This window comes from Oxyura jamaicensis, chromosome 7, assembly GCF_011077185.1.
Source record: "Oxyura jamaicensis isolate SHBP4307 breed ruddy duck chromosome 7, BPBGC_Ojam_1.0, whole genome shotgun sequence".
Taxonomy (NCBI): Eukaryota; Metazoa; Chordata; class Aves; order Anseriformes; family Anatidae; genus Oxyura; species Oxyura jamaicensis.
Genome location: NC_048899.1, coordinates 24094453 through 24110944, shown reverse-complemented (window position 1 = coordinate 24110944; position 16492 = coordinate 24094453). Strand labels below are relative to the sequence as shown.

The 16492-nt window shown below is 44.9% G+C and overlaps 1 protein-coding gene across 15 annotated transcripts in view; it reads left to right on the top strand.

The window, feature by feature from the left end:
- The window catches only part of KALRN (kalirin RhoGEF kinase), a 497542-nt gene that overhangs the window by 152669 nt on the left and 328381 nt on the right, over positions 1-16492 (top strand). For all 15 annotated transcript variants that reach the window (XM_035331506.1, XM_035331495.1, XM_035331496.1 and 12 more), the window contains one exon: positions 5512-5586. In XM_035331506.1, the coding sequence (XP_035187397.1) occupies positions 5512-5586 (75 nt within the window). The remainder of the gene's footprint in view (positions 1-5511; positions 5587-16492) is intronic.

Below are 16492 nucleotides of genomic sequence, written 5' to 3'. Positions count from 1 at the left end.
GGCTTAGGTGGGATGCACAGGGTGCAGTGTTTTAGGTTTCAGATGCTAAATTCAGCTTATTAGAGAACACATGTGCACAGAGGCTAATGAATTTGCATGTTTGCTGCAAGGGGCCGTACCTTTGTTGAAGCCTTGCCTATTCTTTGGCGTGCTTTCAAGCTGAGGCTACTGTTCAAATGTGTGGACATTCAAAGGCTGTGCTGGGAGGCTCAGTGCTGCCAAGTACCTCGTGGAAGGAATAACAATCTCAGCAATTAGCGAGCTCCCCGAACCCCAGCCCTGCCTTTTGCAGCATTGCAGGCAAGGGAGGGAAGGGGGCTGTGCTCGCAGAGGCTGTCCCTTTGGGAGCATTCGAGCAGTGGGAAATCAGAGGGACCGACTGCTCCATGTAGAGGGGATAGAAAAGCTGCTGGACCTCTGACAAGCACTGGCAAAACTTGGCAGCGGAGGAAGGAAGCTCTTAGCATCACTGCCCAATAGCTGCGACCAGAAGGATGTTCCAGCGAGCAGTGGTGGTGTATAATTAATAGACGGGAGGACAAAATAAGGAAGTGTGGAGAAAATAATGTTGGTCTTGGACTGAGGCTAAGCATTACGTATAAAAACAGCATTTCTCTTTTCATTTCAGAATAAACGCAACAATGTAGTGAATATAACTTTTGTCTCAGCTGGGATAACGTCTTTGGCATGTGGTGCAGCGGTGTGAGTCTTCTGTGCAGCCCGTCTGTTTGGTTTCCATGGCTCTTGTAACTTTTCAGGAGGCCACCTGGAAAACAAGGCTAAGGCTATGGTCTGTGTATCCATCTGCGCACTACATCTGATGGCATAAAGACATTTACACTGTACAAGGCTAACAGGAGTGCTGGAGATCAGATTCAAAGCAGATTTATGGTTGGATCCCCTGTCAGGTAGCTGTTAGGCACTTTCCATGCATATTCGTCTATAATCCTGTGTTTATATACACTCACACATGCAGAAATAAATGGAGTTATTTCAGCACAAGCTTCGATGCTGTGTGGGTCTCCAGTTGTATAGCGGGAGAGCCATCATGTCTATGAAGGTCCCAGGGATTATTTGCATTTCCATCGCAGAGCTGAAAGCCGGCTCCAGCCCTTGCTCTGCATGGGGTGAGGAACACAGCCAATGCCAGCTGTGCTTCCTCGGAAAATACCCGCAACGTCCCCGTCAGCGCTTGCTGAGGCCATCCCCAGCTCAGGGGGCACCGTCCTTGCCCCCTGCCTATGGTGGCTGGCAGCCCAACCTGCCTCACTCACCCCGGCCCTGCCACGCTCTGACCTGCAGGCCCGGCACTGTACATGCTTCCTGTGAGGTCAGTGTTACTGTTTATCAGTTAATAAGGAGAATAATAACCTTTCTTGGTGAAGTTTATAACTGAGTTTATAACGGCGGCCTGCAGCGGGGAAGGCCGGCAGGAGAACCTTGCAGGCCCCTGGGGAGCTCGGGGCACCAAAACTCCCTTTCTTTGCGTCAGGGATCAGCCTGTCATCCGCAGGAGTGAGCGGCAGATGCACAGTGTCCGGGCCCATTTATCTCTGCCAGATGGTGCTAAAATACAAGTCCGGAGCACATGTTGCTTCTATTCAACAAAATGCTCGTGCCATGCTGTGGCCTCTCTGCCTGTGAACCAAGGAGCCCCTGCCAGCAAAATCCCAGCGGCAAAGCCCCCGGCAGCCCTCGGCTAAGCCCCTCTGTGTGCCCTGTGGAGCTCAGAGAAATCCAGCCAGGAAGGCTCACAGCCCTGTGGGGATGGACAATAGAATGAAAGAAGGGAAGGAAGGGGTTAAAGAGAGCTTAGCCCAGACAAGAAAAGTAAATATTTGAGGGAGAAAAGCAGAAAGAAAGAATAGCGGAGAGAGAAAGGCAGGAGGAGGAAGCAAAAAGTATTAAGATGAGAGAAAGGAGGATGATATTCTTCCAGAAAACAAAGGGATGGTTGTGTGAGAAAAGCACTGGGGAAGCACTGGGGAAATGAGGGCTCGGCTCTGCACAAACTTTCTGTCTGACACTGGACAAGTCAATTTTCTCTGTCTCAGTTTGCAAAGGCTACAATGGGAATAATAATGTCTCCTTTGTTCTGCCTCTCTCTGCTCACATCAGACATCCCTTCTGTTTGCACATTGTAGGCAAGATGCTACTGTACTGTACACAAATAAAATCCACCAAGCCTTGGGGGGGGGGGGGGGGGGGGGGGGATAAATAGGCTGTGATAAACTTAGGAGATAAGTTCTCTGAAAAACTGAGGGGAAAAAAGAACTGTGGAAGAGGCCTTTACTCAGGCAAGAAGAAATGAACAATATGGACCAGATTAATCCTACTGTTGCCTCCTGGACTCCAGTGGAGTTCCTCAAGGGATGGGTTCAGCTGAAGGAGTTCAGTTTTGTTTGGTTAAAGAAACTTCATGCCAAAGTTTTTAAATAGTCAAATCTGTTCTGAGAACTATGAGAATGTGGGCTGACTTTCATGAAACATTGCATGGGACTTGGGATGAACTATTCCCGCTGAAGACATCAGGAGCCAAGTGATTAAGCCCCATGCAGTGCTCTGACAGGAGGCCTTCTTCTTGCCTACGCATACTTTTTTCAGTATAGAAAGTACTTCCATATTTCCAGCAGCTGATCTTTATTTGAAGCCAAGAGCACGCTGCTTTTTTTCATATTGGAGCTAGAGCTTTTCTAGGAAAAGCCACTCTGGAGCAGACCATGAGTTGGTCTATCTAGCCCTAGACAGTGTCTCCAACAGAGGCCACTGACCTCTTCTTAGAGAACTAAATCCTAAAGCCTGCAGGACTCCCTCCAGGCATAATTTATATTTCACTCCAATAGCTAGAATCTGGCTTTCACTCCAAAGTCTGTAGGCTTATATTCTTTCCAAAACTCTTGTTTATTTTATTAATCTTTACAGTTCCCTGGAGATGTTTGCAGCTTGCAGATCTCTAGGCCTTTGGGAAAGCCCCTTGTGCTGCTGACCTCCATGTCCTATGGCCAACCGGGGCATTAGTGTGGGGAAAAAAAAACAACCCAAACCAAAACAAAAAAAATTTCCTCTTATCAGTTTAAAGTTTGCTGCCTTTAATGCGGAAATGTGCTTTAAGCTTCTCATCTCACCCAGCTGGCTTCTCATTACAGCATCTCACCTAAAACTGTGAGCTGCTTCTGTTGCACAGGGAATCCCTGCTAGGAGACGGGCTGTGCATTTGCAGCGTTGATCTGCCCTGAAAAGTGACTCAGCCATGCTGAGCATCCAGTTTTTAAATTTTTCAGTGTTTCCAAGTTTCCAAGAATACATTATTCTGTCTGCTGCTCCTGCAGGCATGGTATGTTTTCTTCTTGTGTGCCTGGAGTAACAGAGGTTTGTGGAGAACCAGAGTGTCCCCACCATCTGGATAGCACGCTAAGCCAAGGTGTGGCAAAGGAGTGAGGTGCTGCAGGGTGACTGGGACGTGGCACCATGCTCTCTGCACCTCTGTTTCTCTTTTGTTAAGGCATTTGCAATGCTGACACTTCTTTGCAGAGCATGGTGAGATTTACACGTAGAAGAGCAAGAGGGGCGCTGTTGTGTAGACCCAGGCTTATAATGATGGTGAACCAGCAAACCAGTGCCAAAATGCTCAGAGTTCAGCCGGCCCTTCCCTCATCCATCTGTCCTTCTCTGTTCGTCTGCTGCAGAAGGGCTTGAGTCTTACAAGGGTTGGGGGAAGTGTGGGGCAGGGTACAAAGTGTGGCCTTCATCATGGGCTAGGAAAGCACTGCCTACACAGTTGTATAACCGGGGCTCTGCGGCAAAATGAGATGGTGCTATGCAGACATGGCTTCGGATCCAGCACGCAAATAAACAAAACAAATGTATTAGAAACAGCTGGGGGTTAGGATGAAAATGAGCATTATTAGGAGTATGCTTATAATAACTCATGAACTGGGGAATGCATCATTGCTGCTTGGGGCCCTCCTGGAGACAGATTTGCCATTGCTTTTGGAGCCCTTATTACAGCCATTGGTTTTCCTGTTCAGGCATCCCTTCCCCCAGCCCTTGCTGGAAAACCTGCCAGTGTGCTCCGAGATGGAGCTGCTGGTGCGTGGCATTCGGCATGAGGTCCGGTGAGCTCTGCAGGCAGCAGCCATGGCCCAGTCTGCAGGTCATGAGCTGCTGCTCAGGTGAGCATGAACATCACCTTAGAGAAGGGACCTTGCTTTAGGCACTGCTCTGCCATTAGGAGTTTCATCCCTCATCCCGAGGGAAGCTTTACAGTTTTGGGTGGGGAGCTTTTGTGGCTTTCCTGGCTCGAGGACAGGTTCACAGCTTTCCACTTCCTTCATCATTTTGGAATGTGACTGACCTGTCCTGGGGAACACAGAGAAAGGTGAAAACACCTGCTGGCAGCACTGTTCCTGTTCATGTCTTTCCTTGCCTTTCCTGCACACAGCCAGGACATCGGGGCTGTTAGCAACAGGCCCCCTGCCTGCAGCCTGCCCTGCTGCAGCGCAGGAGGTGACCGTCTTTAAAGCTCAGGTATCTTTCCCCTGGGCTCCAGGTGCATTGCCTCTGGGAGATGCACAGAGATGGGAGAGTGTTTCAAGTTGTCCTCGAGCCCTCGGTGTAGCAGTCTACAAACGCTTCTTGCTGAGAAGTCTTTGTTATATATTTCACATAGCCACTGATTTTTTTTTATTATTATTTTTATAATGTATTCACTATGACTTCAGTTATGTAATGTCTACTGCATAGTTAAGTGCCTAAGAATTGAGTTCACTGTTTCCCCAGTGAATTTAACACGTATTGGCCAAAACTCAGATTGCATTGACACTTGCTGATCTTGCAGCTGGGGGAATTTGGCCCAGTACTCTGCTTCAGTGTCTTCGAGTCATCATGATATGTCTAGCACATTGGCTGTTCTGGTTTGCTTCACGGTTGGATGAGATGCATATATACAAATCTGCTTAAATTCCAAAATATTACTTTTGGCTAAACGGTTCCTGCCTTTGATGTGAGAGCTAGCCAAAGCCTGGGATCTGTGGGGTTATTCTCAAAAAAGGACAAGTTGATAGCAAAGACTCATGTCTTTAATTCAGAGTGCGTGAAGCCCTGCTTACTTGAACACAGAAAGAATTCAGCAACCAGAACTAAATTCCTCAGTGCTTTTCTGACACAAAGGGCTCTTTAGGGATCTTTCAGGACTGTCCTCCAGTGCCTCTTCAAATTGCATTTACACTGGTTTCTTCTCCTTTTTATACCTCCCTCCAAATTATTAACCTTTCAGAACTTCTGAAGGATGAAGTGGGATGAGTTGATTCTCTTTATTTTCTTTTCACAAGCATGTCTCTGTTGATGCTAATGGTATTCATTTACCATCCATAAGGGCCTGGCTCTTGGTGCCTTTATGTAATTTATAGACTTCCTCCAGTCTGATTTTGAGAAACATGGATTGTTGGTGAAGTCTGGAGCCAGGACATGGTCTTTTCTAATGTGACTTTCCTGTCTTCATCTCTTTTGCAGGTTCATTCCGAAATGATGGCTTAAAAGCTGCTGATGTCCTTCCTATACTAAAGGAGAAAGTGGCCTTCGTGTCAGGTGAGCACATCCCTCCTGGTCCCTCTAGCCCAGCACGAGCGCTGCCTGTCACCCGCTGGTCTTTACGGTGCTGTGCAGGCACAAGGGACCAGTTTCATGTTTGGACTTGGTGGTACTTAGAGTACTTACGCTGGCTCTTCTGCCAGGAAAAGGGCTGTATGTGGAACAGGGCCACCCAGTAATACTTGGAGAGCTGGAAACTGGCCCATAGCGATTTTCTTCCTATTCTGAGAAATGGGTAAATGGGCAGCGCAGGTGAGAAGGAATGTCAGCTCCAGCCCAGACCTGGGCTGTGTCAGGATCCAGGATGTTTCAGGTCAGTGAATATCACTCAGTCCTCTCTGTAGGAAGCACTTGGTCCTGTAAATCACCTGTATGTGGTTTGCAATCACAATCAATCTGCACTTAAAAGTGCCACTGATGCTACATTTTCATAACTCCGATGCTCAAAGATCTGCTGCCATCCTGTGCAATGATTTGCAGCCTTCGTTCAGGGGATGAATCTCAAGGACCTGGGTATGAATGAGGGCTAGACAATATGGAAAACACTTTGAGAATGGCTTAGGTTATATTGTTTCTGGGGTGAATTACAACTTGCCAGACAGGGGGATGGGTGGGGAGAGAACGTCTGAAGTGATCATAATCTTGTATGAAGTCACACAAATTGGCAGTACAAAAAGAGGGTACTTCCACTGCCAGTGTTTCTGACGAGTGCAAGCCATTTGAGCTGCTTTTGGTGACCTTGCCTGATACAACAAGAAGGTCAGTATCAAGCAGCCAGCCTGCTCTGCCCCTCACTTGCAGTCTTTGCTCTTTGTTTCTTTCATATCCACAGTGCTGCTGAGCGCAGAGGGCAGGAGAGCAGCAGTGAGGCCGTGAGGTGCCTGGGCCTTCCTCCTCTGCTCCCTGCTGGCTGCTGAGCGGGACCAGGGGACGCCTGGACAGGAGAAGCCTTCCCTTGGGCTAGCAGGTCTCACAGCCAGCGGTGTGTACTGTCCTCCCACTTAGCATCACTGAAATGGACAGGAACCAGCAAGGGCTTGGGCAGAAGCTTTGTGGCTCTACAAACCCTCAACTTTTTTACCAATGATGTGAAAAATCCAGGACTTGGAAAGTTTGTGAGACACCAAATGCACCGCATGATCCACCCAAAACTCTCCCAGCAATTCTCCCTTGCACCACTATTTGCCTCACACTGGTGTCTCATTCTGAATGTCACAAAATATTTTATGTCCTTATTGTCTTTCACTGCTCTGAAGAGGGGAACATAGTCATAAAAAGGCAGTGTACTTGCAGACTTGTTAGTGACATGAAGCTGAACTGGGTGCTCTGGCGAAGCAAAAGGCAGGAATTTATGCAGGGACTGTACTGGAATTTAGTTCTTGGCTCCTGATCTTGCTTCACATGGAAAGGGCCACAGGATCATTTGGTAATGCATGGAATATTTAATAACAACAACTTATCTGAGCTGTTTATAGAGCCCCTTTCCTTACTTTGCCTGGGTTCCGCTCGCAGCCAGAGGGTCTCGCACCAAATCATCAGCTCCTGTTGATGCTGTCCTGGGCCAAGCTTGCCTTGGGGGGGTTGAACAAGGGAGAGGTGCCAGCACAGCCCCAGGGGTTTCTCACCAAGATCTGTTGCAGGCAGAGGATGGCTTGTTCCTTGTAGACTCACCACCCTCCAGACTCATCTCTGCTCAAAATGTTCCTGTTCCTGACCCAGCTCACTAGATAGCAGCCCCAGGATTTCTACCTCCTTTCCATGGTCTCCAAATGCAATGGCTATGGGAACAAGTGTCTGAACCTTTGTAGATAAAATGTGCCCAGGCTCTGGTGCCTTATTACAATAGCCCCAGCATCACCCTCCAGCCCAGAGTTTAAGAACTGCTCTGACTTCCCCTGGGTTGGTGTAATAAAGCAGAAGAAGAAAAGGATTTGACAGCTTCATCTGATGGCTAGGTTCTTTTTAATTAAAATGGAGCAACTTCCCAGAGTGTTTTGAGCATAGAAGAGAAAGTGTTTGCCAAAAAAAGAAAAATCAAATTGCTGAACTTTGTGAGGATATATATATATATATATATATATTTGAGTTTGAGCTGTAGTTAACACTGAGTCTGTGAGCACATTGCATTTGCAGTCAGGCTTCCTTGAGGAAAAGGAGAGATTTATTGAGTCTTGTCAGGGTTTATACTACAGTTAATTTTAACAGTAGCAGTACTGTAAGGATGTCGAGTGGGTTCATCTTGTCCTTACACCAGCAGAATTTATCAGCACACACACACAAAAAAAAAATCTGTTGAACATCTCAGTTACATACTTTTTTATTTCCTCATCTGCTCCAGCTACACCACCTTGTCTTTTCAACTATGCTTTGACAGGATGGCTGCAAGAACAAATAAGCTCCTTGCAGCAGAGGCTGTGCTGTTGTGCGTTTCAGTGCTGTGGATGCTCCACACCTCGACCACACAGAGCAGTGGGGAGAACGGGCTGGACACTGGCTGCTGCCTGCCCACACCACTGTGTAATCTCAGAGGCACGCTCAGGATTTCAGAAGTGCACTTAATTTCAGAATTGCAACACAGCTGTAGCTGGCTGGGCATGGATTCACCCAGCCTGAATGCCGCCTGGGGCTCTGTGCCTGGCGCTTCTTGTGGTTTTATTCCTGGAACTGCGTCTTGATTTCTTCCAGTGACCTTGTTCATAAGCTGGACTGAACCCAAGCAAAGTTCATATACGTGTGTATCTAAACAGCACCTGAAAACCCTGCACCAGCTCTCATAAGCAAGGAGATAGCCTGAGCAGTGGTGGTGCATCCCGGCCATCGCAGCCCGATCGCTCCCATCGCTGACCTCGCTGAGGCAGATTCAGCCAGGGCTGGGAGGGAGGCTTTGGCCGCCTGCTTGTTGCCTAAACCCTGATAAAATCTTGGCTTTGCCTGGGCGGTTCATGGTGTTGTTTCCAGCAATGGAAAGGCTTTGGGAACCATTAGGGAGTGAGCTACAAGCCAAAGGCTGATTTTTATATTCTGAGGAGCAGATGAGCACAAAGGAAAGGAAATAAAACAGGTTGTAGATTATTTCAGTATTTTTTTTTCATGAGAGGTGGTGAAAGTGTTATTTTGGAAGCTGTGGCCATAGCCTTTCCTGGGAAATGCAGATGCTGCTTTGGAAGGGTAGTTTAACTTGAGATGTCGTTCAGCTGCTTGATTATAGTCATAGGAGATTTTCTATTGATTGGGGCAGTACAGAAGGAAGCGGATGAGGCTCTCGGGAGAGGGAGTGGAGCATGTTGCCACGTTGCCTTCCTGCACATGGAGCTTTTCATACACATGGATATGAAAAGCTTTTTAGCTGACTAGCATAGTGAGTGTTGCTGAAAACATTTGCCCTTTCCCCGTGGCCCACCCAGAAGAGTTTTGCAGGATCCCTCCCAGCACTTCCTATTCCCTATGGGACTCTTAAGACCTGCAGCAAGTAGGCTCCCACCTGCTATCCAGGTGCCTTCTGCTCCTCTGCCAATTTAGGAGCACCAAGGTGGAGGTGGTCAGGTTGTTGAGAGGCTGTTTGAGCAAGGAGGAATCAACAGCAAAAGGTAGAATGGTATCATAATTTGGTGATATACAGGGGCACAGTGACGTCTGAGCCTGACTGAGAGCCTGAAGGGAAAACACAGAGATTTCCCAAAAGGTCTTTCTGAGGAAGAAGCTCAGTGTAAAAAGACCAGATGAAACTTTGCAATTAGGTCTCACTAAATTTAGGCTGGCAAGATGAATCCAAGAGGAAGGCTTACAGGGTTTTTTTGGCTTCTGAGACTGGAATCTGGGAAAAAAAAAATGCTCCAAGGTAAGGACTGTTAGGGGGAAGAGACTGACCTTCCCAAAAATTATGGGTCTGAAACCACCCCAGGTCACTACGCACCAGAGATATGTGGGACCATGTGTGCAGGAGCATGTTTTGCTTTCTGTGTGACAGATGTGCTTCACTCTTCAGAGAAGGGGTTGAAATGAGATTCCCAAGGCCCTCCAGGTGCTGGAAGAGTTCAAGTCCGGATTTCAGGAAGTCTCCAACACTGATTTGCGGACACTGGAATTTGTATTGGATTGGGAATAGAACTAACCAAAATATTTAATTTTTGAATGATGTAAATATTTTGTATTTGCACAAAAAAGTTTTGATTCCAATTTTAAAAGTTTCTATTCTCTTCCTCTGTAATGGAAAATTCAACTGAGACATCAACAATTCTTCTATATTTTGTTAGAGAAAAGTATCTTCTTGTTTATACCATTCCCTGATGTAGTTTGAAATCAACAGAAATTCCAAAAAGAAGAAATATGCTATTAGAAAAATATAACATTGCTTAACTATTGAATTTTCATAGTGGTTTTGGTCCATCATCCTTTCATCTAGAATTTACTGCTGCATCAATGCACGTTTTTCTTTGAAGAAGAAAAAGAGGAAGTTTAGACTGCAAAGTTTCCAGGTCTTTTGATGAGGTCTGAGCCTGCTTTTTTGTTTTGTTTCGTCATGTTTTGTTTCTTTTGCCTTGTAAAATTGCGAGGTCATTTGTGAGGATACAGAAGAGCCTTTGCCTATAGTGTCTGTTTAGATATCCTCATCAGGACTCTAAGGTTAGAGCAGAAATCTAAACATTCTCTGGGGTATCCAATTTCACTTACAGGTAGTGATGATACGCAGCTAAAGCTTTGCTAGGGTGCCGAATCAGTTGCTGCATTTCTTTCCATATGTTTTAACTGTAGCCATGGACTAAATTAAAGAATTTCTGTGGAGAGTGCCTAGTGACTGCCAACACTTACTGTCCTGGCTCTCGGACACCAGCAGCTTGCCAAGATCCACCACCGTCTCCCTCCAGCACGGAGACTTCTCCTTTGTGTGCTTCCTTAATTAGCATGGGTGAGAGCGGGGATGCTACCTGTGCTGCCTCATGGAGACAAAAAGGTTCAAGTGCCTTACAAAACTAGGTTAAAAAAAAAACAACCCAATAAACATTTTTGTCTGAAAGGACTCAGAAGAACTTGTGGGATGTAAATGAAGCTGCGGGTGCAATCCAAGCACGCTGAGCTCCTGACTGCCTCCTGGAAAAGCCTTCGGAGCCCACAGGTCAGTGGGTCTCTGCATCCAGTCACAAGGGTTTAGCTTTTAAATTAATGATAGAGACTTTCAAAATAACAATAAGAGGAAGGAACTGAGCCTGTGAAGCAAGAAGTTCTGTATACATCCCATCCTGTTCCAGCTCAAAGGGTTTTCTAGTCCTTAAAGACACAGTGAGCTCCATACGTATCTCAGCAACGGTCTCTGCTTCATTTACGCAGGCAGGTAAGAATTGTCCTTACACAGAAATGTAACCTGGCACCTTGTCAATCAATATAAGGTCCCAGGGAGGCAGCAATAGCATCTGAGATAATTAATATGATAACAACCAAATGTTCTGGTCATTTTGCAGTACGGTGTACACTTGCATCCCACCTACAAAATACATCACCTCTGAAAACTTCCTTATTTCTGTGGAAGCACTTTGTTTTGAAGGCTTACCTTTGTTTTGCTTGTTTATTTGTTTTTCCTAAGTAAATCTATTTTAACATACAAGAAGCTCAGAAATTCACAACTGGACATCTCTGTATTAGCAAATGGTTGTGTTTTTCTTTCATACATCTTTTTTGTAGGAAAATATAGGCTTGTTGAAATGGAAATACTTTGCTGGAATGTGCAATTTCAGAAACATTTTTATCGGATGGTGTTTTCCAGCTCTAGGCCAAATTTCTTCTCAGAGCCAAAGGAGCAAAAGACTTCCTAATAGCAATTGTGTAAGTCCGATAGCTTGAACTTTCCCCTGAACTTCCATAAATTTGCAGTAGCCTCTATTTGGCTGTAGCTGTCAAGGACTTCCCTGCTGGGACATGGCAAGCCTGAGCAGCCACTTGTGTTGAATCCGTTCATTACATGTTTCACTTTGCTGAAGTGACATCAGAAACTTTCTCTTTCTGATGTGCTCACCTCAAATTAAGAAGACAAACAGCGTGTGGTCAGGGTGAATGCAGCATCTCTCTCTCTCTCTCTCTCTCTCTCTCTTTTTTTTTTTTTTCCTTTACTTTGTATAGCTTCTAATATGATGCTCAGAGACATGAGTGTGGAGTGCCCATTGGCACTGCCATCAGCAGCGTGACCGACATGGCTGTGGGCTGTTCTGTTTCCTGTCCCTCTCCATCATGTTCAAGGGGGTTTGCAGCAGAGTATTTTGTTTTAGAAAATTTGGGGTTAGTTTTGCTTGTTTCTGCATCTTTTTATTTTTATTTATTTTTTGACAGAAGCAGGTATTCCCATACATCTGAGATAGAAGAACAAAAGGAAGCAGGGTTTGCATATGTGTGTGAGAGGCAGTGTTGAAGAGGATGCTTCTGTGCTGCCTTGATACTTCAAAGCAAATCTGTATCTTCCAGGGAAAAAAACAAGCTCCTCTGGAATCTGCAAGTTCTGCCTTCCACACAAAGAAGCTCTTCCTTTACTGTAACGAGTTTCGCCAGATCTTAATTTTGCTTTGCTGACACAGTAATTTTCTCAGTGGGAAATGAGACAATTTTCTCAGAGGCTTGTTGTCAAGAAAGCATTCAAAATCAAAGAATTATCCCAAAATACTTGTAATAAATCAGAAAAGGTGTATTACAGACCACAACAAGTTGTCTCTTCAAATCCGTGCACCCATGCTCTGTGTGGCTATGGAACAAATCCATCAGGTGGGAAATGGGTTCATCCAGCAGTTGTGCTGAGCATCCCATCTACAGCCACTTGTCTGATCTGTTCTGCCAACGGATCTCCTGGTGGGAACACAAAGCCTTGTTTTGGGGGTCATTAACCCTAATGCCGTTAGGGTTTGGTTCAGGCACTTGACACTTGTTTATGGGATTCTGCAAAGAGGAACACACTGGAGGACCAGACCCTGCTAACTGCATTGCAGCTGGGGGGATTTGTTGTGGGAGGTTAAATCTCCTTAACTGTTACACTGGAACCTCCTGCTTTGGAATCAACTGAATTTGTGTGTGTTCATACAGATAATCCTATATAGAACCCTTGCAAGAAATTTGTGTCTTCTGAATCTGGAGAAGTTTTAGTATGGAGGTCTGTTCGCAGGAGGTCCAGTAGCAAGCAGACTCTCACAGAGCTCAGTTATGGAAGAGAAAGGAAAAGAAATATTATTTTAAGAGTCTGGATATCAATTCCTTGATACTTTTCTTTCCTAGGAAGTCTGTCAATTAGATTTAGAAATCCAGAGCATATTGTTTGTCATTTTATAGAGGCGCCTGGCATCAGCTGAGCTCATTCTGTCTCCCAGTTCTCTTCATAATCATTCATTTTTTCACCATATTTTGGACTGAAATATCTTTTGAGGAGTATTTTAGCTCCTCTGGAAAGTCACTTATGGTCCCAGCACAGTCTGCAGCATCAAGATTGATCAGCTTATGGTCTGCAGGGGTCAGATGGAGCAGCACATCCATTTGAGCTGCAGCAGACACCGGAATGGAGGCCAGAGGTGCTGTGTACTACTTCTGTCTCCACTGCTGATGCGTGTTGCAGGACCTTAGACAAGGTACTCAGGAGCCTTTATGTGTGTGGGCATTTGTCTGTTTCTGTGGTTAATCCTTGTGAATTCCTGCTTATAAAAGGCGTGCAGAAGGAAGAAAAGGGCTGGAATATCCTTAAATATAGATGAATGCAAGCAGGAAATTGTCGTGGTAGAACAGTAGATAGGACTGGAGTGACGTGGCTTGAAAACAGAGCTCTCTTTAGTCATTATCTGTTGTATCCAAGAAGTCTGCATTAAAGGAAATGCCTTAGTTCCTTTCCTAAACAGGGTTCCACAGAGTCAGAATTTCACCCTTCTGGGTATTATCGGGGATAGTTTTTTCTCAGGACTCGAAATAAGGAACTCATGCCCACAGTACATATTAATAACTGTGCTGGCCAAAATCTTCCCTTACTTGTGGGCAGCTGGAGCCACCCCAGACCACTGAGGTGATTAAAATCTCAGATCAGGCAGCTGCTAGGGAAAGCATCTTGTGGCTGCAGTCCTTTTTGTCTCAGTTGAAAGCCTGACCAGAAAAGTGCCTATCAGTAGGTCAGTGAGACCTGCCCAAGTTGTCTGCTCTCTGCTTCCATTACCTCTGTTTGCAGATTTTTTGAGTTTTCTTTAATGTTTTGTTCCACTATGTAGAAGTGGTGCCCATCATCATGCCTTGTGCTATTGCTGCAGTATCTCCTGTACTATTTGTGGAGGAAAAATGATGTGATCCTATTTTTGGGACCAGGTGCTGAACGTAGTGGTGGTTTCTGTACAGATAGAAGAAAGGGAGATGGGAAGAATGGGCAAGCATGCCACTGACAGGCAAGACAGTCAACAAAGGATTTTGTAGGAGGGAGACAAGACAAATATGGCTAAATATTTGTTTTCAGTGTACTTTGTGCCCTGAGGAACATGTGTTTTTCTGACTCCTTTTTTCCAGAGCACTAATAACTAGACCATCTGTTTGCCTCTCTAAATCAGAACAAACCCCATGAAAGCCCACCTTGAAAACCAATTAGAAATTATCAGCTGTTTGTTTTAGCATTTAATAACTGTAATTAGCAAACATAATGATATGTTTGATTATTGCATCCCATGTCTGTGATGCCCAGTGGGAGGCAGAAGATGGGACATATTGATTAGAGCAATTGAGCTTCTTTGCACCCCTCATTTTTTTTTTGTTTTCTTGTAAAACAGTATGCTGGGTAGTTCTCTGATGAAGCTGTGCATGTAAAATCAGTGTGCAAATCAGGGCTGACTTGAGGCAAGATTAGCCTCTGTGGGTGGGTTCCTTGCAAGCAAAGACAGAGCTTCTATAAGGTTTCTAATTGCTGACGTTTAGCTTAAGTACTATAAAGCCCTAATACAGTGAACTAGGGATCAAGAAACCTAATTTCTGCTCCTTGCTCTTCAAGTGACATGCTGTGAGATCCGGGGTGAATTTCCTCCCATCTCCATGCTTCCCTATTTCCCTCAGTAAAAATAAATAAATAAGAGAGAGAGAGAGAATGATAGAGAAGAGGAAAGATATACATGAGACATTAGACTTCCTGCAGAGCAAATGCAAAAAGAATTTATTCTTTTAGCGGTTCTTACTCCTTGTTTGGAGGCTCCCTTAGAGGAGATGAGGGTCCTAGCATAGGCATGGCAGGTGTCTAAAGTTAGATGGTGTGACCATCCTGTTTAGTCTGTCTGGTAAAGCTGACATTTGCAGTTACAAAGTGCAACAGAAAAGGTACATTTAATTAGTATTTAAGAGAGTAACCACAGTTACTGGACTCTGCAGAACCTATGGTGAATTTAACACACCATGGTTCTGGAAGAAACCTGACGTTTTGTCACACAGGCTCTTCATAAAATTGTAAATAATGCAGGCATTCATAAAAATTAGGGATTGTTCATAAACAAGTGAAGGATTTTAATATGTATAATGCACTTGTAATAACATTTTCACCCTATTACTCAAAGTATAGAGCAGTGATTTTTATCACATTTGTTTCTACCTCATATTTCTTGTTTTGCTGTGCTACAGGAGTAGAAGGAATCATTCCAGGTACTTATTTATCCTTCCATCCTCCAGAAAACTCCATCTGGGTCATCTTGTAACCTTCCTCCTCCAAAGAGAATTAACCCATTTTCTCTGGTCTGTCCTGGTAACTTCTGACTCTGTGCAAGCCTTATTTATCCTGCTCTCCTGAGGACTGTTCAGATGAACTGATGTAGGAAAAGTTTTGTCCTGAAGCAAAGACAGGACAGAAATGTTCTGACCTCTGTTTCCCTTTCTGCAGCTGACAGTCCTTCCATTACTGTCAGCAAAATGGTCAAGAATTTTCCCATTGAACTTTCTCAGTCTCCCAAAATCTAGTGTTTTTGTTTGTTTGTTTGTTTGTTTGTTTTTTCAGAGCTCGCTTTGTGGAAATGTAGTTGAGAAAGGGGTCTCTGAACCCAAACACAACTTCTGGTCATGACCAAGCTGAGGTAAACAGGCAGCATTGGAGTGGTTGGGGCTGCTGGGCTGTGGGAAGATCATGGCCCTTTCTGGGCGTTTCATATCCTGCGAGAGGAATATAACTCTGTGCTTGAATGTCTCTTGATCTCATCTCTTAGCGCTTTTTCACTTTGTAGAAGAATTAAAATAGTTGGGACTGGGGGAGGAGGGGGAGCCCGACTAAATAGTGGGTAGCATATTCTTCTGGGATGTAATTCAAGTTCATGTCTCTGCTTTAGTGAATATCTGGAAACTTTTGAAAGCCTTGGTTACATCTTGATATGATGGGAAATGTTTCAAAACCTTGAAAAGCTTCCTGTGTCAAAAAAAATAAAAAAAATAATAATAATCTTTTCCCACCAGCTTTAGTTTCAATATTGGTTTGCCATTCTATAGGCTGGTTTGCTTTCCTGTTGGACACATCATGCATGATATAATAGTTTTGGCTTTGTTACGGTCTGTGAAATAATCCCAACAATGGGAGAATGTGCTTGAAATGAGGATTTTTTTAATGCTTAAATACAGGCCTGAAAATAAAAATGAGATTATTTCCTTGTAAATTGAATCCTTTTTACATTACACCCCCATTCTCGTGCCATGTGGCAGAGGGATGCATCAGCCAAGGTGAGACCAAATTCCCTTGGATCCTCCTAGCGTTCGTGGTGTGCTCGTTGCAGCAGAGGCTCTGCTGTTTGAAGGCTGCTGCAAAGAGACCCATGTAAGCAGTTTAACTGGAAGCAGCAAGGTGACTGTGAGAAATCATCCAGAGGATTTCCTGCAGTGCTGGGCACTGCCCACTGTTAGCCAAGGGCAAACATCGGGCACATAGCTTTAGGTGGAGTTGAGG